We start from the raw sequence: 24330 nt of genomic DNA, 5'->3' as shown, positions 1-24330 counted from the left end.
TCCGGCGGCGGCTCACTGCTTCCGTAAAGCGGACTGGTGTAGAGACCTTGGCTGCCCTGGGTGGACTGACTGTCCTCGTATCACAGCAGCCCTACGTCGACTCTGTGAATACAGACACGTCATCAGTACACTGGGACACTAAGAAACAACACTTACGGACCCTGACATAAACGTACACCTTTTTGCTCAATAGATGGCGCTGATTTTCTAGACGCCACCTCACCAGAGGTCAGCCCCAGCTACCTCTCGAGCTACTAGGGCAGGAATCTAGCGCCTCTTGCCGGTATATTCCTGTCGCCACTAGATGGCGTCGTCCATGTTGTGGGGGTTTCGGGAGCGGACTCACAGATGGTGTTGATGTCGCTGCTCCGTGCTCCGACGGTGGACTTGGGTTTGTAACAACTCCTTACATTCACAAACAAAAGTTTACCATGTTTAGAACAAGCTTACATTCTCATTGGGTGAGGTGGTAAAGAGCAAGTGGATGAATGGCATAACATGGGTATAGTGAAAGGATATGAAGTGTATCAACATGGACAGCTTATGTTTTTATTGCTGCTTGTGGTCCTAAAGCAGGGTCATTTGATCCTGTCTCTGCATTGGCTTGGGGTCTTGAGCGGGTAGAATGTAATTAAGTGTTAACTGGTTGTTGATTGCTGGCTTTGACGTTTCGATGTGTAGCGCCTCGCTGGTGTCCAGTCTTTTGTTGTCGTTATACTTGTCGATTATTTCAGTGTTGCTTGTTAGGATGTCTCTGGTGATGGTCTGGTTGTGTGTGAGGAAATTATATGCAACTTGATGGAACCCTGTGGCTTGTGCATTGTTAATCACCTTAGGGAGCCGGTGGCTGAGTGGACAGAACACTGGACGCGTGATCCTGTGGTTCCGGGTTCGATCCCGGGCGCCGGCGAGAAACTGGGCAGAGTTTCTTTCACCCTGATGTCCCTGTTACCTAGCAGTAAATAGGTACCTGGGAGTTAGTCAGCTGTCACGAGCTGCTTCCTGGGGGTGGAGGCCTGGTCGAGGACCGGGCCGCGGGGACACTAAGCCCCGAAAATCATCTCAAGATAACCTCAAGAGAGAGAGACGTTGTGGTCTTGCCAACATACTGAGATTTTGGGGATTGACAGTCCCCCAAGTGGGCATGTAAAGGCATAGACGACGTTAGTCTTTCTTAAGGCGTTCTGCTTGGTGTCTGGAGAGTTCTTCATATGCCAGCTTACTTATGAAGAACTCTCCAGACGACATCTCAACCGAGTTTACCAAAGAAATCAGGGAAGTGATGAACAGTATATATATTCCAAAGTGAAGTCTGTTCGTGCTCAGTGATTGGTTTACACAGCTGTTAAAATACACTATCTTCAGGTGAGTGTGACTTTTACGTGGCGAGGGAGGAGTTCCTGCCGCTGATGTACTGTATTTTGTGTGCCAAGGGACACCCCCTGGTGCCTGTCTTCAGCAGAAGGTATAACTCGTTACTTATATAAATCAGCTTATATAATTCTTGAGTTATGTTATCTAATGCAACAAAATTACCAAACACTTTAATGCAGGAAAATTTATCCTCTTATCAAGATTTATTATATAATTAATGATCTAATCATATTTATTGAAATATGCTTGTAAAGTTTGGCATATATTACCATTAATAATGAATCCCTAGTGTAATATAAATCCTTAATTGTTTGCCGAATCAAAAATGGAAACCAAATTCCTTCTCTGTTGTGCTTCACCTTATAAAACATATGGTACATAAGAATAATCAAAATTTACTAAATAACATATTTTAATTTAATCTCACCAGACTCATGAGGATAGATGAATCCGGGATCTACAGTCAGCAGCTAAAACAATTGTTTGCAAATAGTTCCAACTGTTCCAATCCACCGACCAAGGTTGTTATCCAGACTTCACTTTCTATTGTTAACATCAAGGTAATGTGCAGGTATTAACTATGATTAAGTATTAACATAGTATTAAGTATGACAGTCTCCGTGGTGTAGTGGTAAGACACTCGCCTGGCGTTCCGCGAGCGCTATGTCATGGGTTCGTATCCTGGCCGGGGAGGATTTACTGGGCGCAATTCCTTAACTGTAGCCTCTGTTTAACGCAACAGTAAAATGTGTACTTGGATGAAAAAACGATTCTTCGCGGCAGGGGATCGTATTCCAGGGACCTGCCCGAAATGCTACGCGTACTAGTGGCTGTACAAGAATGTAACAACTCTTGTATATATCTAAAAAAAAAAAAAAAACTGGTTAAACTAAAAGTTGTCATAATTTAGTGTGATTGAATATCAGTAAATGTTTGATTACATCAGATAATTCAAAGTAACTCTTTCAGGGCATGTTCCTTGTGCTGGTGTGCGGCCTCGCTCTTAGTCTCCTTGTCTTTGGCATGGAGCTCCTGCATAGTCATGGACTTTCTGCAAAGTCATGGAGCTCCCGGTATAATCATGGACCTTCTGCATAGTCTTGGAGTTCGTGTACAGTCATCGAGCTCCTGTATAGTCATCGAGCTTCTTCATAGTCATGGCCTTCCTGTATAGTCATGGACCTTCGGCATAGTCATGGAGTTCCTGTATAGTCATGGACTTTATGCATAGTCATGGAGTTCCTGTATAGTCATGGAGTTTCTGCATAGTCACAGAGATCCTGTAAGATCATAGATGTCCGGTGTAGTCATGGAGATACTGAATACTCATTAAGTATGATATCGGAGCTCTGTGTGATGCTCAACACCCAGACAAGGACACAGGTTATGGGAACAGCGGCCACTGCTTCATTATGCTCAACGTGTCACTCTTCACTTAAATACTTTTAACTTACTAAATATTCTAGTAAGCAGCCTAATAGTATAACGAACGCTACATTTTTATCTAATTAGGTTTACAAAAATATTACATATGAATGTTGTAGACACGACAACTTAGCTTAGGCAAGTCAGTTTGGTCAAGTATGAATTATATACATATATTATTTTCTCAAACTTCTTGATGTACTTGTTCAAATGCATATGATATAACTCGAGTTGTTTTATTCTCTAAATTAAATTACGTATTACAATCGTTGCTGGACTCAAGGAATAATGATTGTACACATGCACACTCATACATGCACTCACATACAATCCCACCTCCAGTGGGTGGTGGCCAAGTGCACAGTGCTTTAGAATCGTGGACCTAGGGACCGGGGTTCGATCCTCTGGCTCTGCCGGAAAAAACAAATGGGCAGTTTCCTTCACCCTGATGCAGCTGTTACCTACCAGTAAATAGGTACCTGGGAGTTAGACAGCTGCTACGGGCTGCTTCCTGGGTGTGTGCGTGTGAAAAAAAAATACGCTCTGGCTTCCTGTCCCCCGACACAATGGATTATATATTTTTCCTTTTGAACATATTTTATTAAATAGACAGCACCAGTAACTCAAGCAAACCTTTTGATAAGTCTTGGTACCCAAGAAAAGGAGAGATCAATGCAACACCTAAGTTGTTGAACATTTTTCCTGGCCTTCGCAAAAACAAGGTTTTGCTTATTCTCCGTAACTTAAAGAGTGATGATATTGCTGAGGATATGGAAATGGAAATGCTGAGGATATGAAAGCCCTGCAATATCTGTGAATCTGTAATAGGAGGTGTAAAGTTAAAAACAGCAATAATCTTTCACAAATCCCAGGGGATACCCAAGGGAGTGAAATTTCTTCTCAAAATGCAGTTTCTTATATAAATGCAATTTCTTTCTTAATACTGCTTTATTTACCTTTGTTTTATTTGTAGACTAGCAGCACCCGGCCACGCATTGCTGTGGTTCAGCAATGCGTGTGCGTTGCTGAGCCACAACAACCTTCCCTGTCCCCCAGTCCTCCCCACCATTCCCCCCCTCACCGGTCTCCTCGGCCTCTCAACCATTCCCCACTCCACCGTCCCCTCGTCCTCTCCACCATTCCCTCTTCCTTCCCACCATGCCCCACTTCCCTGTCCCTTTGCCCTCCCCACCATTCTCCATTCCCTCATTCCATCGTCCCCACCATCCCAAACTCCCTCGTCCCCTTGTCCTTCCTCATCATTATCCCCTTCCTTGTCCCCTCGTCCTCCCCACCATATCTCACTTCCGTTCCCTCGTCATCCCCATCATTCCCCACTCCCTCGTCTGATGCCTTCCCAAATGGTTTGATGTTTCCATCAGAAAATTGGGAATATCAATTGATCTGATGTTCTCATCACTGAAATATAAGAAAAACAGTTAAAAAATGAAATGAAAATATGAAAAAATAAAAAAATAAACTCTACTCACAAAATGAACAGTATGGTAAACAACACAGCTCAATTCAAATGCAATTCACACAAAATAATTAAACCAAAATGAAAATAAGTCAAAATCTATGAAAATTCAATTTATCAATGCAATCAGAAACATTGAAATGGAATTGTAGCATATTTAGTATAGCATGTGTGTTGCTCTTACATGCAACAGATGGCATTGTTTTTCAAGAAAAACATAGTTTTACCTGTCACAGATGTGGCATCTATATTTATACTTACGAAATGAATGGTATGGTAAACAGCACAGCTCAATTCCAACACAATGTCACAAAATAATTCAATAAGAAATAAAATAAATCGAAATCTATGAAAATAAAATTTATCAATGCAATCAAACATTGAAATGGAATTCGTGACATATATATTATAGCATGCATGTTGCTATTATGTGCAACAATGGCACTGTTTTTCAAAAACGCATGTTTTTACCTGTCAGAGGGATGGCATCTATATAGTAGGTATATAAAAAGACGAGCCTATTCAAATGCAACGTTGTTTCAAATTTTCAAAGCAATCGGTGAAATTTTCCTAGCAATCGGTGAAGAACTTTCGGAGATTATAGCGTGCGTTGCTCTTACATCCAACAGATGGCGCTGTTAAAAAAAACATGTTTTATCATGTCACAGGTGAGGCATGTATATAGTAAATATATAAAAAGACGCGCCTATTCGAATGCAACGTTGTTTCAAAATTTCAAAGCAGTCTGTAAAGAGGTTTCAAAGATTTCCCTCACATGAAAAACAGTTTTTCAGAAAAGTCATGTTTTTTTTACCGTCACAGACGTGACATCTATATAGTGTGTATATAAAAACCTGCTCGGATGCGAATGGAACGTTGGGTGAAAATTTCAAAGCAATCGGTGAAGAACTTTCGGAGATTAGCAGTCATGCACAAACAAACATTTCCATTTATATAGATTTGTATTACCCAGTTTCTGTAATACTCTTTCAAGGTCATGATAATTAATTAGAACATTCTGAGACATTATTATGGAATCATCTCAATATTCGACAGAGACGTCACCTGTCAATCCATGACAGGTAAGTATTACCTGGTATTGTATTACTAGGTATTGCACACCTAGAAAGAATTGCGTTTGTAAGTAAATACCAACACGGCTTTAGAGCAGGGAAATCATGCCTGACGAACCTCCTGGAGTTTTACAATACGGAAACGAAAATAAGGCAAGACACAGAAGGATGGGCATATTGCCTATTTCTGAACTGATAAAAAAGGCTTTGATACAGTACCACAAAAAAGGCCACTATACAAACTTGAGAGGCAGGCAGGAGTAGACGGAAATGCACTATCATAAGTAAGGAATTACCTGACAGACTGGTTTCAGAGTGACAGTGAGGGGCGAGGAGTCGGACTGGAGTAAAGTAACAAGCGAAGGGGGGGGGGGGGGGGTTCCTCAAGGATCGGGGCTGGGACCCATTCTATTCAACATTTATGTAAATGATTTGAATGCAGGAGTTCAGTCTTTTATGTCAATATTTGCATATGATGTAAAACTGAGACAGAGGAGACAGAGGATATATTTATACACACCAAAGACCACCATCTCCCAAGATGTGACTCCTGGTGGGAAAGTGTTCTAAAGTTGTATAACTTCACTCTCGTGTTTAGGAGAGTTGTGCCTCAAGCATAGACACAGTGTTCTCCAATATTAACAGGGACTTGATGAAAAACGTAAAAATGACCCCTCACTTGCTCTAGTGCTCTTGGGAGATGGTGGTCTTTGGTGTGTATAAATACTCCGAAATTACCATATCTTTTAAAGGTCTGAGCGGTGGTGCAGTGGGTTAAAGGCGTACCTGTTATGCCAGTTGCTGGAAGGCTTCAGTGCTGGCTAGGGTTCGAGTCTCCTGGTGGGAAAGTGTTCTAAAGTTTTATAACTTCACTCTCGTGTTTAGGAGAGTTGTGCCTCAAGCATAGACACAGTGTTCTCCCATATTAACAGGGACTTGATGAAAAACGTGAAAATGACCCCTCACTTGCTCTAGTGCTCTTGGGAGATGGTGGTCTTTGGTGTGTATAAATACTCCGAAATTACCATCTCTTTTAAGGGTCTGAGCGGTGGTGCAGTGGGTTAAAGGCGTACCTGTTATGCCAGTTGCTGGAAGGCTTCTGTGCTGGCTAGGGTTCGAGTCTCCTGGTGGGAAAGTGTTCTAAAGTTGTATAACTTCACTCTCGTGTTTAGGAGAGTTGTGCCTCAAGCATAGACACAGTGTTCTCCCATATTAACAGGGACTTGATGAAAAACGTAAAAATGACCCCTCACTTGCTCTAGTGCTCTTGGGAGATGGTGGTCTTTGGTGTGTATAAATACTCCGAAATTACCATATCTTTTAAAGGTCTGAGCGGTGGTGCAGTGGGTTAAAGGCGTACCTGTTATGCCAGTTGCTGGAAGGCTTCTGTGCTGGCTAGGGTTCGAGTCTCCTGGTGGGAAAGTGTTCTAAAGTTGTATAACTTCACTCTCGTGTTTAGGAGAGTTGTGCCTCAAGCATAGACACAGTGTTCTCCCATATTAACAGGGACTTGATGAAAAACGTAAAAATGACCCCTCACTTGCTCTAGTGCTCTTGGGAGATGGTGGTCTTTAGTGTGTATAAATACTCCGAAATTACCATCTCTTTTAAGGGTCTGAGCGGTGGTGCAGTGGGTTAAAGGCATACCTGTTATGCCAGTTGCTGGAAGGCTTCTGTGCTGGCTAGGGTTCGAGTCTCCTGGTGGGAAAGTGTTCTAAAGTTGTATATATATATATATATAAATATATATATATATATACATATATATATATATATATATATATATATATATATATATATATTGTGACGATAATCTCCTTCAAGAGATTGAGCCTGCTCTTCCCTCCATAATTACGTCTTCACAATTATATAAAAAGACTATGGAAGAAATGTCCAACAACGACAACAACACCAGCAAGGCTTGCCAGGGTGAGCAAAACGTATGCAGCCAGCCACCTGTTCGAACTCCAACCACCAAACTACCCGTTGATCGCTACGGCTCCGCTGATTGGTCGCCGGTCTGGCTGCACCTGCCTCGCCCCCCCCCAATACTACCTGATGTCTGGGGTCGCCCCAACATCAGTCCTCAGAATGTTCAGTGCTTTCGTGGCCATCACACCTCCCAGCTAGACTCTAGCGTGTACTGAGAGAGGTGGCGGCTTTAAGCCAATATTCCAGCACCTCCCATTTTACTTTGTATTGCACTTGTTATTTTGCCTTAACGTAACTTTTCATTTTGTCATTTAAGTATTCTTATTATTTTGATTCATTGATTTTATTATAAGAATTTGTTTGTGCATTATTTTCATGTTTTGATTTATTTAACGTAATTAAAATTTCATTGTTAAAGTTTTACTTGTGTTTTGTGTGTCTTCTCCTTACCTTACCACAGACGAAGTTCCAGTTTTTCTATTTTTTTTTATAACTATGTGACGAGGCCATACCCCTAGCCTTAAACAGCCGAACACCAACGCGTTACCGTCACAAGTTATATGGGGGCCTGTCCTAGGAGCTTCACTCAGGTACTGGTGCCAAGTGGTAATTTATGGTAAGCGTATTTAACTTTGTTAACGTAGCTTTACTATTTTTCATTCAATTTCATTTTTTATAAGGTGCGGTGTATTGTGCATTACGAGAGTAACATATAGTGAAGGTGAGACAACTTTGGATTACGTGGTGACTGTAGGCCGCAGTCATACTCTTAATTGGTCATCTCTCCCTCCTTGTTATTACTCGTATTTACCATCTATGTCCCTTGAATATTTCTCATTCTGACAGATCATCATATTGGTACCCTGGTACTGTGGTCTGCCCCGGGTCAAGAGTACCCAATCTTCTGCAATCTGACTGTAGGAGGACAAAGAGGGCCATAGTTCCTCTAGCTCGAACTTTAGTTGCTGAATTGGGACCTCAGCAGCAGTTCTCGTCACAAGTTGACACCTCGCACCCCTACACGTCAGTCAGAGATGATGATACATACAACGGTAGGGAATTAGCTTATTTTTTCAGAGCACAAAAGTTCGCTAATTCTGTAAGTATCATATTAAATTCAGTAGGAAAAACTTGCTTTATGTCCTATAGAGACTTGGCAAGGTATGCCTACATCCTTGGACTACCAATTTTACTTTTGAAGCATTTAACTGTTTCATTTGTTTTCGAAACTTTGTTTCATTTGTTAGTAGGATTTTCTTGCCCTTATTCTCTTACATGAGTACCGGGTACAAGATTTCCTGCGCCCTTGATTTAATTTAATCATTTAATATCTTTCACTTAACGTTAATTGTTAAAGATCACACAGGATAGGTGCCAGTTGCCACGTTGTCCTGTTTCTGACATTTCATTATTGAACATTCGTGTACCTTTATTTGCTAATTTCACCATGTTTCGTCTCCAAACTTTCCGTGCAAATCCAGCAGGTGAAATAGGGACTTTAAGTCGTGCCAAGAGGACTGAACTACAAACTCTTGCACATGAGTATCAACTAGAAGTTCCCTACCAAGCCAACAAAAATGACCTACACAACCTGTTGCTGGATTACTATTTAGAGCAAGGTAAGATAGACTCTGAAACTCATGAAACTTACTATATTGCAGATAAAACTGATTTGGCAACGCTGAAACTCAAACTAGAGCTGGCCAAGATTGAAGAACGAACAGCTGCCATACGGAGGGAAGAACAAGAACGTGAAGCTGCTTTGAGGAGAGAAGAACATGAACGTGGACTCGCCCTCCAGGAACGTGAGGTTGCACTACTCCAGGAGCGGGAACGAGTACAGCTTGAAACACTCCAGGAGCGGGAACGAGTACAGCTTGAAACCAAACGACGCGAGTTGGAGATGCAACGCGAACATGACAAACAACAAGCGACTCTGGCTTTAGAGTGTCGTCAACGTGAAATCGCCTTGGAAACTTCACACTTCACTCAACGCCAACAAGCTACTGCCAATCTTCCCGTCAGTTTTAATATATCACATGCAAGTAAGTTAATGCCATCCTTTGTAGAAGCAGAAGTTGATGTGTTCTTTACCACCTTTGAAACCCTTGCTAATCAACTCAGTTGGCCTGTCGACCAATGGGCCACACTTCTCAGAGTCCATCTTACAGGTAGAGCTGCAGTCACACTCAGTACTTTGGCGTCTGAGAATGACTACTACACTCTGAAACAAGCAGTGTTGGACGCCTACCTCCTCTCTACTGAAAGTTATAGAAGGAAATTCCGTGACCACCTGAAGGCAAGTACCACTACCTTCCTCGAGTTTGCTAACACGAAACGGAGGTATTTCATGAAATGGCTGGAAGCAGCACATGTCTCTACTTTTACAGAACTCGTCAACCTGATGCTTGTTGAAGAATTCTTGAGACGTGTGCCGCCTCCTGTCCGCCTCTACTTAGCAGATAAAGAAGAAACCGACTACCTGAAGTGTGCTAAGTCGGCTGACACTTACAGCCTCATCCACCGGCTGACACCTGAACCATCCTCCAGTAAGAAGTCGTGGTACAGTTACGAGAAGGTGAGCCCCGATCAAGCTGGTTCACAACTGTACTGCAAGTATTGTAGACTCTATGGACATACCATAGACAAGTGTGGTAAGTCTCAATACAAGGGAACCACTGACCAACAACGACCCAAACCAACTCCTCCTAAGTCCGGTAAGCCTGTGATGAATGTTGGTGTTGATGTTAATGATCTTTCTCTTTTCAGTAACCACCTGTATACTGGAACTGTCTCTGCCAACGATTCAAATCCGGAGGGACGTTTCAAATTGAAGATCTTGAGGGACACAGCGGCTCTACAATCGATCATCTTGAAGTCGGCTGTGCCCAACATAGTCTACACCGGGGAAACAGTCTTCATCACTGACCTCACTGCTACCACTCCATACCCTCTCGCCAGAGTCCACCTGGATTGTCCCTACGTGAACGGGGAAGTCCAAGTCGCCGTCAGGGAAAAGCCTTTTCCCATGCCTGGAGTGCAACTTCTCCTAGGCAACGACTTGGCAGAAGACCTGCAACCGACCAACCTGATCGTCATGGACAAACCCCAGGTGTGTAACTCTGTGCCAATAAATCCTATTCTTGAGTATGTTCCAGCAGAGGTTCAAGAGAGTGATGAAGTTTCTCCTCCGGTTCTCGTGACCACCCGTGCACAAGCCGCACGTCCACAGCCAGCTGACTCTACTGCTACCGCTGTCCCTCAAGACCCTCAGAAACTACCCCCGCATCTGACCAAGTTGGAGTTCCGTAAGTTGCAGAGGGAAGATCTTACTTTAACACCATTGTTTTTCCAGGCTGAGACTCAACCCGACAGTATTCCTGGGTTCTTCCTAGAGAACGACTTGCTCTACCGCAGATATAGACCCAGTAAACTGAAGGAGGAGGACGATTGGGCCAACATCGAACAACTTGTGATTCCCACCAGCCTGCGGCCCACTATTCTACACCTGGCCCACGGAGCATTCTCCCACTACGGCTTCAACAAGACTTACCATGGGATTCGTCAAGACTACTACTGGCCAGGTATGGTAAACAACGTCAAACAGTACGTAAAACAGTGTCATACATGTCAGATGGCAGGCAAACCGAACGTCTCCATTCCCAGAGCACCACTGATTCCCATACAGGTGCCTGCGGAACCTTTCCACAGACTCATAATAGACTGTGTTGGTCCTTTACCTCGGACCAGTTCAGGTAACGCCTACATCCTAACCATCCTGTGTCCTACCACCAGATTTCCCATAGCAGTTCCAGTGAAGAACATCACGGCTGCTACGGTTATCAAACATCTACTGAAGATCTTCACTCAATACGGATTTCCCAGGGAGATTCAAAGTGACTGTGGCACCAACTTCACCAGTGATCTCTTCAAAAGGACACTGGAGGAGTTCAACATCAAACAGGTATTGTCCAGCCCCTATCATCCTGCTTCACAGGGTTCTCTTGAACGTAGTCATCAGACCATCAAAGCACTCTTGAAAAAGTTTTGTAGTGAAACCTCAAAGGATTGGGATAAGCAGATTGACCTAATAATGTGTATTTTCAGAAGTCTCCCCAATGAGTCCCTAGGAGTATCTCCTTATGAGATGCTCTACGGCCGTAAGTGCCGTACTCCCCTTAAGGCTTTCAAAGACTCTCTCAGAGATGCCACCTTCAGTGAGCATCAGAATGTGCCCCAGTTTCTTCAAAACCTTCAACACATTCTAGAGAGAGTCCACCGCTTTGCCCATGATAATCTATTGAAAGCCCAGGTGAGAATGAAGACTCATTACGACCAGACCAGCAAAGTAAGAAAATTCAAGCCGGGAGACTTCGTCCTTGCCTATTTTCCTATCCCAGGTTCACCTTTACAAAACAAATTTTCAGGACCCTACTGCGTCAAAGAGTGCAGAAACAACAACACATACGTCATAGAGACTCCAGATAGGCGGCGGAAGACCCAGCTGTGCCACGTCAACCTCCTGAAGCAATATAATGGTACTCCTCCCACTGTCTTGATTAATTGTTCTACCTTCACAGAACCCTACATCCACAGTGAGACCATCCCGGCTTCTTCTCCCGAAAGCACTGACAAGGAGTCGGCGCTTTCTAATTCCAAAATCCTTAATGATCTTCCCAAATGCTTTCAGGATAATACTCGTGCTCCTATGCCCTCTTCTAATTCCACTCTCACCTCGTCAGATAAGCCCTACATCCTCCATGTCGACGCCAATGGTACCGACGATGGTGGTGTCGTGATGCAGCAACGAGGCGAGAAGAATACACCTGTCAGCGACTACTGCTACAAGGAACGACGGAACAATTGGCAAGGAGCTACTCTTCCTCATCCTGAAGCTTCAGCACTTCACTCCACACCTGAAAAGTGCTCGGTCCACCATCAATACGGACCACACCACCCTACACCTCCTGCAGCACGCCCACTTCTCATCTCAACGTCTTCTACTATGGGCTTGCTAACTGCAGAAATTCAACCTGGAGACACGCTATACCAAGAGTCTGACAACATCTTGGCCCATGATCTCTCCAGAGTTTATGAAGTAGAAGCAACTCCATCTAATACTCCACCACATAACGACGTACTTCTTCCAGAACCGCAGGCTTCGGGGGAGAGTTGTGACGATAATCTCCTTCAAGAGATTGAGCCTGCTCTTCCCTCCATAATTACGTCTTCACAATTATATAAAAAGACTATGGAAGAAATGTCCAACAACGACAACAACACCAGCAAGGCTTGCCAGGGTGAGCAAAACGTATGCAGCCAGCCACCTGTTCGAACTCCAACCACCAAACTACCCGTTGATCGCTACGGCTCCGCTGATTGGTCGCCGGTCTGGCTGCACCTGCCTCGCCCCCCCCAATACTACCTGATGTCTGGGGTCGCCCCAACATCAGTCCTCAGAATGTTCAGTGCTTTCGTGGCCATCACACCTCCCAGCTAGACTCTAGCGTGTACTGAGAGAGGTGGCGGCTTTAAGCCAATATTCCAGCACCTCCCATTTTACTTTGTATTGCACTTGTTATTTTGCCTTAACGTAACTTTTCATTTTGTCATTTAAGTATTCTTATTATTTTGATTCATTGATTTTATTATAAGAATTTGTTTGTGCATTATTTTCATGTTTTGATTTATTTAACGTAATTAAAATTTCATTGTTAAAGTTTTACTTGTGTTTTGTGTGTCTTCTCCTTACCTTACCACAGACGAAGTTCCAGTTTTTCTATTTTTTTTTATAACTATGTGACGAGGCCATACCCCTAGCCTTAAACAGCCGAACACCAACGCGTTACCGTCACAATATATATATATATATATATATATATGTGTGTGTGTGTGTGTGTGTGTGTGTGAGAGAGAGTGTGAGAGAGTGAGAGAGTGTGTGAGAGAGTGAGTGGAGGGGGGGAGAGAGAGAGGGGGGGTTGGAGAGAGAGAGAGGGGGGAGAGAGAGAGAGAGAGGGGGGGAGAGAGAGAGAGGGGGAGAGAGAGAGAGAGGGGGGGAGAGAGAGAGGGGGGGGAGAGAGAGAGGAAGCAAAAATGAGAAGCAGGAAGGAGTGAAGGAAGAACAGAGGACACCAGGACTAGATGCAACAGAGCTTTGGACGATTACATTAACATAAGAAGAGTATCAAAGAAATTATGAGAGCGATATTGCGACCAAAGCGAAAATGCAACCTAAATTATTCCATAGTCATATAAGGAGGTAAATGTCGGAGAACGACCAAGTGACAAGACTATGGGAAAAATAAAAGGGCATATACGGAAAGTGACAAAGAAATCTGTGAGGTACTGAATGCCAGTTTTCATGCTGTGTTCACAACTTAGCCTGAACAGCTCCTATCGTAAGAAGAGATGACCCTAGATGAAAGACTATCAAATATAGAGGTGACAGCAGAGAAGGTAATGAAAAAAAAAATACCAACACTGAATGAAACTAAAGCAGTTGGACCAGACAATGAATCACCATGGATACTAAAAGAGGCAGTGCAGGCCCTCAGCGTGCTTCTGGCAAGGATCTTTAATGAGTCACTTATGAAGGGAGAGTTGCCCAGTTGCTGGAAGAAGGCAAATGTATTCATTTTCAAGAAATTTTTGACAGGGAAGAATGAGCAGACTGCATAATTCTGGACTGCTAAAAAGCCTTTGATACAGTATCGCACAGGAGACTTGACAGGAGGCTATTCAAACTTGAGAGGCTGGCGGGAGTAAGTGGAAAAGCCCTAACATGTGTAAATAAGTACTACCAAATAGGAAGGAGCCAGAAAGTAACGGTAAGGGGCGAGAAGTCAGACTGACGAACAGTAACGAGTGGAGTACCTCAAGGATAGGTGTTGGGACCAGCTATATTTTATAGCTGGTTTTATTTTATACGGTAATGACACATCCTTTCATTGGCATTCACACTCACTGATCCCTCTGCTGTTGATTGTAGACACAGGAGAAAGCGGAGCAAGTGTGAGCAAGGATGGATGAGGTGCAGCTAGGTGAGGAGTGGCTTAGACTCTACCTCAGGCAGCACGGGTGATGTGGCCACTGGTCGCTAAGGGCAAGAATTGCTGGGCTTCTACACTAATGACTTTTTGGGAAGCACGCCCAAAATATTCACCGATTATACAAACTAGCGTGATATATGCTGAAGGCTGACTGAACGCACGTTGGAATATTCTTGGGGAATCACGTGACAGACGCACAGGGTGATCACAGGGTGGACGAAATTTAACAGAGTCCCCACATCCCACAAATTTGAAGATTAAGGCATGATTTTCACTCAAATACTTGGAATCACATTCCCGATTCCTTTCTCACAGTTTACCGAGCAATAAAATGACGGATCGCTCATACACAAGCCGATGATACACGATTACTTTGCACAGTCCGGTTGCGCTTGTTGGTAACACATGTGACGGCTAAGATTTTGGTCTCGTAACTTCGTTATTTGACTTCTGACAGAGCCCTACGATTACTGGATTCTGCAACGGTAACACAAAGCGGCGTAAAGCCAGTTTGGCTAGCTGAGCTTTGATGTAGACTGGGGTAGACCTCTGATCTGGCAGGGAGCAGAGGCTCCCACGTCTACTGAACATAGCGTTCAAAGACAGAATACTCGCATTTTGGCGGGCAGGCCAGGGTACGCGTCCCCTTGTACCAAGCTCGACCAATCAGGGCGAACCTGCCGCGTGACCGTTGGCTTTCAAGTGCCCGGCGAGGGCCTCCTGTCTCTCTCACCTTCCTGTTGCTATGCGCCTTAAGGCCAGGTTTCAGGCAAATCCTGTAACTATTCATCCAGAAATGCTACAACAACGATGATTGGTTCTCTGGAGAGCTGAAGGCATCTTCTTTCGAAAGACACCTAATTTCGACCTCCTATCTCCTATACTAAGGGAGATAGATTTCTGTGCACGATCGTGCACATCCTTGAAATTTTCTAAGGCCAAAATATATTTTTCTTATACTAGCTAATAAGTGTAAGCTAGCTCAGAGGGCATCCTCTGACACTGAACCTCACAACACTAGAGAAAAGAAGGGAGCAAGGAGATATGATAGAAGCAAAAATTACTTAGTGGGATTGAGAGAGTGGAAAATAGATGAAATGTTCACACTGAATACTAACACAATAAGCAAGGTAATGTTTGTTAAATCATTAGAAAAAAGAAGGGAGAGGGAAGATATGATAGGAATGAATAAAATACTCAGGGGGAAATGACAGAGTGGAAATAGAAGAAATGTTCACACGGAATACTAACAGAACAAGGGGACATGGGTGCATGGTGTAAACTCCGATGAGTCAAAGAGATGTTATAAAGTTTTCCTTAGCATGAGAGTAGTGGAAAAAGTGAATGAACTTAAGGAACAGGTTATGGAAGCAAAAGCTATTCATAATTATAAAACTAGATATGATAGGAAAATAGGACAGGAGTCATTGAACAAATCCAACAGGAGCCTTGATAAGGGTTCTAACTTATGCGCTGGATGTTCCCAGGCATGATCAAGTCGACTGCACCACGACATGGTAAAGAAGTCATTGCTTTAATCAACAGGCGGCTTGAAGGGCGGGATCCAAGAGCCAGTGTTTGATCCTGCAGGCACAAATAAGTGAGTTCACACACACACACACACACTTATGGAATGCCCTCTCATCACACAATGCATCCTCCCCCCCCTCCCCAAGTTCCCAATAAATATTAATCCCTCCCCAACTCTAACTTTACACCTTCATCCCACGACATATACAACGTAAAATATGTACTGCCATCACAAAATGCATCATATGCACCCCTCTCCTAAACCCATTCAACCAAAAAGATTAGCTTTAGAGATAATAGTATCTCTTTATAATAGCTACTATTATATCTTAACAAAACAGGCTTGACCACTGATTACAATGTCCTTCGAGCAAAATGATTAACTTCCCTTACTTAATCTTCAGAGCTACTGTATTGCAATAAATAAATATGTAGAGCACTGGGACATTTGGGGCTTGACTCTATTTATTTAAATATTAATGTAATGAAATCAATTACGAAGGACCACCCGCTTTTATAGTAAAGAGGGAAACTAATAAAATGTGATCATTAGAAAATTCCTAGATGAACCCGTAACTATGGATAAATACTAGAGAATATAATCACTTATATAATTAATGGGCTGTATATAATTTAATTGAATCAAAGCCTCAAACACCTACATTGGGGGGGGGTATTACTAGAACTTCATATATGTCTAGGAACTAGTGTGGTTCGTGCACCAGTTCATTATGCAATAACCTAATCTTATGACCAATTATGGAATCAATAAATTTGTCACCAAAAAGAATACAGATTATAAACATCAGAAATTAATGATTATAATAAACACGTGTTAACCCAGAAAACAGTGATCCGTAGTAATAATACACTACAGATAATGTAATTAATGGAATACGGAAAAGGGTCTTAGCTTGAAGACGTTTTCCAAGACATCGGTCATGAATCATCCTCGGAATCTCCTGAACTCATCATGGAACACTAGGAGATGATTAACACGGGAAATGACAGCTCGGGGAATTCTTCACACACAAGCTGTAAATCAAGATATATTACGTAGCAACATATTGGGTTGCCAAATATCTATATTCAAGAAATTAAAAATGGAGAGTGGAAACAGATAATAACCTGTGTTTTATTTTAGTCGCTCGGCGTGACGACAAGCTACCCTGCTATAACCTATCCATAATGATGCATCAAAAGGGAATAAAGGTACTTAGCTAATAGGGCACTGTGTAAGTTGAGGCTTGCCAAAGCTCGCGTCCTAGGTTCTGGCGTCGTAATAACGAACACGTGGCGTCGAGCCTAGCCTAGATGTTGACGCGCTTCTCTGGCCGGTCACGTTGGGCTACACGGAACAAATTAACAGGTTCCGGGCTGAACGTCAAGTTAATTCTCGTTGACGATTCATCACGATGTATCCTGTGACACTGACACCAGCTAAGGTGCTATATTCTGCAACAATTCTTCACACCTCACAGTGGCGACTTTCCTCCTCCACACGCTCTCGGTGGCGTCTTCTTGATTAATGGCGTCTCCCCTGCCCCCTGCTCCGCGTCCCGCATTTGTTACACAAATTATTTACTGCGAATAATATTATTTCTCGCAGTTGCGATTAAAATGCTTGGATAATGACGGGTTTATCATTCAGGGGAGTTAAATATTATTATTTGCTCGTTTTACGATTGTAAACGAGCAATGGAGATGAATTAAAGTCTCTCCAGGGCATTCACTCGTGACGTTAAATTTATTACCAGATAACAGTTGTAACTAGAAACGCTCTATTTGGCATTATTTGGAAGTCAGGTTGTCTGTAAATAATTATCACACAGAACACCGTTGTTTTTAGAGAATCAAACTCAATTCTCTGACACACTGGATATAGATGTGTTTATTATAATGGAATCTAACGCAATACTGGCGTCTGGTGACGTAAGAATTCTAGCCTTATTGTACAGATGCAATTATTAGTACATGTGAACTCTACGGTTGGTTAATTTTAATTACTACAGTGATTAGTAGATTTAGTAATAATTAATAATAAAACAACAGTGTTGTATTAGTGTTGGAAATTTCCAACACCTCACTCCTCCAACATTGTATTTGCCAACATTTCTCCTCCCATCATACAGTTATTCACACCAATGTTTCATGCTCATTTATGTATATTTACAACATATGTACACACTATAAACTGTCACACACTATATACATTTACCATCAACACATTCAGAACATCTCGAGTGTGAGCCACCACGCCCACACACGCCCTCCCTCACTCCAACATCTTACTCGCCAACATTACTCCTCCCACCATACTGTTATTGTTTTTATTTCACTATTTACATGTGTTATATATATACTTATCTACATGTTTTATTTACTAGAACTATGCAAGTACGCCGGTATTGTGTCCAAACAGTACAGTGGCAACCATACACAGCATGAGAAATCACACAGCAGACAACGCTACGATTACGACGTCACCTCCCTCAACAAAATAGCTCGTGTGGGCCAATAGCAGCTGCCTCGAATGGACCAATATCAGCTGCCTCGTATGGACCAATATCAGCTGCCTCGTATGGACCAATATCAGATGCCTCGTACGGACCAATATCAGCTGCCTTGTATGGGCCAATAGCAGCTGCCTCGTATGGACCAATATCAGCTGCCTCGTATGGACCAATATCAGCTGCCTCGTATGGACCAATAACAGCTGCCTCGTATGGACCAATATCAGCTGCCTCGTATGGACCAATATCAGCTGCCTCGTATGGGCCAATAGTAGCTGCCTCGTATGGGCCAATAGCAGCTGCCTCGTTTTGGCCAATAGCAGCTGCCACGTATGGGCCAATATGTGTTTGTGGGAGAAAGGAATTGGCAAAATGATCAGGGAAAGAGAAGGGCCTCAAAATATCAATTCACTTAGGGTATATTACACTAACAGTAGAAGTCTAAGAAATAAAATTAACGAATTAAATGCTCTTGTCTGCACAGAAAAAATAGATATTATTGCACTTACCGAAACGTGGATGAATGTAGAAAATAGAGAACTATTAGCTGAATATCAAATAAATGGATTTAAACTATTTCACACAGATAGATATATTAGACGAGGAGGGGGAGTAGCCATATATGTTAGGGACAATTTGAAATGTAGTCTCAAAGAGGGAATCAAAACTGAGCCACACACAGAAACTATTTGGATAGAATTATACGAAAAAGGAAATAATATTATAATAGGAGTTATATATAGGCCACCAAATTTAGACAGAATGGAAGCAAAGCATCTATGGGATGAAATATCTAGGGCATCTAGATCTAACAGTATTTACGTCATGGATGACTTTAATTTTAGTGGAATAAACTGGTTGAACAAAACAGGGAATAGTGAAGCAGAAGATTTTCTAGAATTAATTGACGATTGCTTTCTTACGCAACACATTAAGGAACCAACACGGGAAAATAATATTTTAGATTTAGTGTTAACTAACAGGGAAACACAAATAGTAGCCATATATGTTAGGGACAATTTGAAATGTAGTCTCAAAGAGGGAATCAAAACAGAGCCACACACAGAAACTATTTGGATTGAATTAAACGAAAAAGCTAATAATATTATAATAGGAGTAATATATAGGCCACCAAATTTAGACAGAATGGAAGCAAAGCATCTATGGGATGAAATATCTAGAGCATCTAGATCTAACAGTATTTATGTCATGGGTGACTTTAATTTTAGCGGAATAAACTGGTTGAACAAAACAGGGAATAGTGAAGCAGAAGATTTTCTAGAATTAATTGACGATTGCTTTCTTACGCAACACATTAAGGAACCAACACGGGAAAATAATATTTTAGATTTAGTGTTAACTAACAGGGAAACGCAAATTAATGACATCGAAATAGGGAGTGAGCTAGGGAGCAGTGATCACAAAGAAATCAGATTTAGCATAGAATGGAATAGACCAGTAGGAGAAAATTCTGTTAAAGTGCCAGATTTTCGAAAAGCTGATTTTAATAGCCTAAGAAATTTTTTGGGTCAAATTGATTGGAAAGGCTTGGGTATGGGGTGTGGGCCGGTCTTGGAGCGAGACATGAACCCAGCGATAGGTGACTTAAATGGGGATTTCGATGTGGATTCAATATATAACTTATTTAAGAATATTCTAAACAAAGCACAGGAACGTAGTATACCATACAAATTGAATAGATCGTATACTAATGACCCAAAGTGGATAACAAAGAATTTGAAGAACCTTATAGGTAAAAAGAGAGCTTGGTACAAAAGGATTAAAAATGGGGAGGTCACTTTAGAACAGGAATTCGTACAACTGGTTAGAAATGTTAAAAAAGAGATAAGGAAAGCAAAAAGAAACTATGAAGTTCGCATAGCAGGGCAAGCAAAGTCAAATCCTAAAGGGTTTTTTCAGTTATATCGTACTAAGACTAGGGAAAGGATAGGTCCATTAAAAACTGAGACAGGTCAAATAACAGATAGTGATGAAGAGATGAGTAGTATTTTTAATAAATATTTTGTATCTGTATTTACTAAAGAGGAACTTAACAATATGCCTTCAGCCGAACAAGTCTATGTGGGTGGGGACGAGGACAGGTTGACGAGTTTAGCAGTTACCAGGGAGGATGTTCTTAAACAAATAGTAAAACTCAAACCAAACAAATCCCCAGGGCCGGATGAAGTGTTTGCTAGGGTGCTTAAAGAATGCAAAGATGAGCTTTGTGACCCACTGTCAACCATATTTAATAAATCAATAGAGTCAGGCAGAGTGCCAGAGTTTTGGAAAGTTGCTAATGTGATACCAGTTTTTAAGAAAGGAGATAGATCACTTGCGTCTAACTATCGACCAATTAGCCTAACGTCTATTGTGGGAAAGTTACTCGAATCTATAATAGCAAATAAAATTCGTCTTCATCTTGAAAAACATAAATTAATAATTGAGTCGCAACATGGTTTTATAAATGGCCGTTCATGTTTAACAAATTTGTTATCTTTTTATTCTAGCATTGTTGAGGCAGTTGATAGTGGTAAGGATTGCGATGTTGTATACCTTGACTTTAGCAAAGCTTTTGATACAGTGCCACATGAAAGACTGATTAAAAAAATAGAGTCTCATGGTATTGGAGGTGCTATATTAAGCTGGATTAGGGCATGGCTATACCAAAGGAAACAGAGAGTTAGTATAAATGGAATCAAGTCAGAGTGGGAAAATGTTGTAAGTGGAGTGCCTCAAGGCTCTGTCCTGGGACCTCTGTTGTTTATAATATATATAAATGATTTAGATTCAGGTTTGAGTAGCAACATTTGCAAATTTGCCGATGATACGAAAATCGGTAGGGAAATTAATTCGGAGGAGGACTCACTATCACTTCAAGTTGATCTAGATAGGGTTTTGAAATGGTCAAAGGATTGGCAGATGCAGTTTAATGCTGATAAATGTAAAGTTCTGAGGTTAGGTAATGATGATAGAGTTACAAGATACGTGCTAGATGGTGTTGTGATTGCGAAGTCGGATTGCGAAAGGGATCTGGGAGTTATGATTAGTAAGAATTTAAAACAAAAGGATCAATGCATAAATGTTCGTAATAAGGCAAATCGGACACTTGGATTTATTAATCGCAGCGTTAGTAACAAGACACCTGGTGTGGTTCTCAAGCTATATCTTGCTCTAGTTAGGCCCCATTTAGATTATGCAGTTCAGTTTTGGTCGCCATATTATAGAATGGATATAAATTCACTTGAACGTGTCCAGCGTAGGATGACTAAGTTAATTCCCCAAATTAGAAATCTTTCATATGAAGAAAGATTAACAAAGCTTAAGTTGCATTCACTGGAAAGGCGAAGAGTTAGGGGTGACATGATAGAGGTTTACAAGTGGATGAATGGACATAACCGGGGGGATATTAATAGGGTATTAAAAGTATCAACACAGGACAGAACACGAAACAATGGATATAAATTGGATAAGTTTAGATTTAGGAAAGACTTGGGTAAATACTGGTTCAGTAACAGGGTTGTTGATTTGTGGAACCAATTGCCGCGTAACATTGTGGAGGTGGGGTCCCTCGATTGTTTCAAGCACGGGTTGGACAAGTATATGAGTGGGATTGGGTGGTTATAGAATAGGAGCTGCCTCGTATGGGCCAATAGGCCTTCTGCAGTTACCTTTGTTCTTATGTTCTTAAATTAATGACATCGAAATAGGGAGTGAGCTAGGTAACAGTGATCACAAAGAAGTCAGATTTAGCATAGAATGGAACAGACCTGTAGGAGAAAATTCTGTTAAAGTGCCAGATTTTCGAAAAGCTGATTTTAATAGCCTTAGAAATTTTTTGGGTCAAATTGATTGGAAAGTCTTGGGTATGGGGTGGGGGCCGGTCTTGGAGCGAGACATAAACCCAGCGATAGGTGACGTAAATGGGAATTTCGATGTAGATTCAATATATAACATATTTAGGAATATTCTAAACAAAGCACAGGAACGTAGCATGCCATACAAATTGAATAGATCGAATACCAATGACCCAAAGTGGATAACAAAGAATTTGAAGAACCTTATAGGTAAAAAGAGAGCTTGGTACAAAAGGATTAAAAATGGGGAGGTCACTTTAGAACAGGAATTCGTACAACTGGTTAGAAATGTTAAAAAAGAGATAAGGAAAGCAAAAGAAACTATGAAGTTCGCATAGCAGGCCAAGCAAAGACAAATCCTAAAGGGTTTTTTCAGTTATATCGTACTAAGACTAGGTAAAGGATAGGTCCATTAAAAACTGAGACAGGTCAAATAACAGATAGTGATGAAGAGATGAGTAGTATTTTTAATAAATATTTTGTATCTGTATTTACTAAAGAGGAACTTAACAATATGCCTTCAGCCGAACAAGTCTATGTGGGTGGGGACGAGGACAGGTTGACGAGTTTAGCAGTTACCAGGGAGGATGTTCTTAAACAAATAGTAAAACTCAAACCAAACAAATCCCCAGGGCCGGATGAAGTGTTTGCTAGGGTGCTTAAAGAATGCAAAGATGAGCTTTGTGACCCACTGTCAACCATATTTAATAAATCAATAGAGTCAGGCAGAGTGCCAGAGTTTTGGAAAGTTGCTAATGTGATACCAGTTTTTAAGAAAGGAGATAGATCACTTGCGTCTAACTATCGACCAATTAGCCTAACGTCTATTGTGGGAAAGTTACTCGAATCTATAATAGCAAATAAAATTCGTCTTCATCTTGAAAAACATAAATTAATAATTGAGTCGCAACATGGTTTTATAAATGGCCGTTCATGTTTAACAAATTTGTTATCTTTTTATTCTAGCATTGTTGAGGCAGTTGATAGTGGTAAGGATTGCGATGTTGTATACCTTGACTTTAGCAAAGCTTTTGATACAGTGCCACATGAAAGACTGATTAAAAAAATAGAGTCTCATGGTATTGGAGGTGCTATATTAAGCTGGATTAGGGCATGGCTATACCAAAGGAAACAGAGAGTTAGTATAAATGGAATCAAGTCAGAGTGGGAAAATGTTGTAAGTGGAGTGCCTCAAGGCTCTGTCCTGGGACCTCTGTTGTTTATAATATATATAAATGATTTAGATTCAGGTTTGAGTAGCAACATTTGCAAATTTGCCGATGATACGAAAATCGGTAGGGAAATTAATTCGGAGGAGGACTCACTATCACTTCAAGTTGATCTAGATAGGGTTTTGAAATGGTCAAAGGATTGGCAGATGCAGTTTAATGCTGATAAATGTAAAGTTCTGAGGTTAGGTAATGATGATAGAGTTACAAGATACGTGCTAGATGGTGTTGTGATTGCGAAGTCGGATTGCGAAAGGGATCTGGGAGTTATGATTAGTAAGAATTTAAAACAAAAGGATCAATGCATAAATGTTCGTAATAAGGCAAATCGGACACTTGGATTTATTAATCGCAGCGTTAGTAACAAGACACCTGGTGTGGTTCTCAAGCTATATCTTGCTCTAGTTAGGCCCCATTTAGATTATGCAGTTCAGTTTTGGTCGCCATATTATAGAATGGATATAAATTCACTTGAACGTGTCCAGCGTAGGATGACTAAGTTAATTCCCCAAATTAGAAATCTTTCATATGAAGAAAGATTAACAAAGCTTAAGTTGCATTCACTGGAAAGGCGAAGAGTTAGGGGTGACATGATAGAGGTTTACAAGTGGATGAATGGACATAACCGGGGGGATATTAATAGGGTATTAAAAGTATCAACACAGGACAGAACACGAAACAATGGATATAAATTGGATAAGTTTAGATTTAGGAAAGACTTGGGTAAATACTGGTTCAGTAACAGGGTTGTTGATTTGTGGAACCAATTGCCGCGTAACATTGTGGAGGTGGGGTCCCTCGATTGTTTCAAGCACGGGTTGGACAAGTATATGAGTGGGATTGGGTGGTTATAGAATAGGAGCTGCCTCGT

At 41.6% G+C, this 24330-nt stretch overlaps 1 protein-coding gene across 1 annotated transcript; it reads left to right on the top strand.

Annotated features, from left to right (window-relative positions):
* Positions 1-1135: 1135 nt before the first annotated feature.
* On the top strand, positions 1136-3026 carry LOC138369391 (uncharacterized). The gene is made up of 3 exons (XM_069332634.1): positions 1136-1465; positions 1805-1934; positions 2344-3026. Exons 1-3 carry the CDS (start codon positions 1410-1412, stop codon positions 2470-2472), a joined length of 315 nt encoding a protein of 104 aa, XP_069188735.1. The 5' UTR covers positions 1136-1409; the 3' UTR covers positions 2473-3026.
* The last annotated feature ends 21304 nt before the right edge of the window (positions 3027-24330 follow it).

Source organism: Procambarus clarkii, chromosome 28 (genome assembly GCF_040958095.1).
Source record: "Procambarus clarkii isolate CNS0578487 chromosome 28, FALCON_Pclarkii_2.0, whole genome shotgun sequence".
NCBI lineage: Eukaryota > Metazoa > Arthropoda > Malacostraca > Decapoda > Cambaridae > Procambarus > Procambarus clarkii.
This window is presented reverse-complemented; position numbering and strand designations above follow the sequence as displayed.

Coding starts and splice junctions, on each gene's coding strand:
- LOC138369391 (XM_069332634.1), top strand. CDS start 1,410: ATGTACTGTATTTTGTGTGCCAAGGGACACCCCCTGGTGCCTGTCTTC. Junction 1,466..1,804: donor GTGCCTGTCTTCAGCAGAAG/GTATAACTCGTT, acceptor TAATCTCACCAG/ACTCATGAGGATAGATGAAT. Junction 1,935..2,343: donor TTTCTATTGTTAACATCAAG/GTAATGTGCAGG, acceptor TAACTCTTTCAG/GGCATGTTCCTTGTGCTGGT.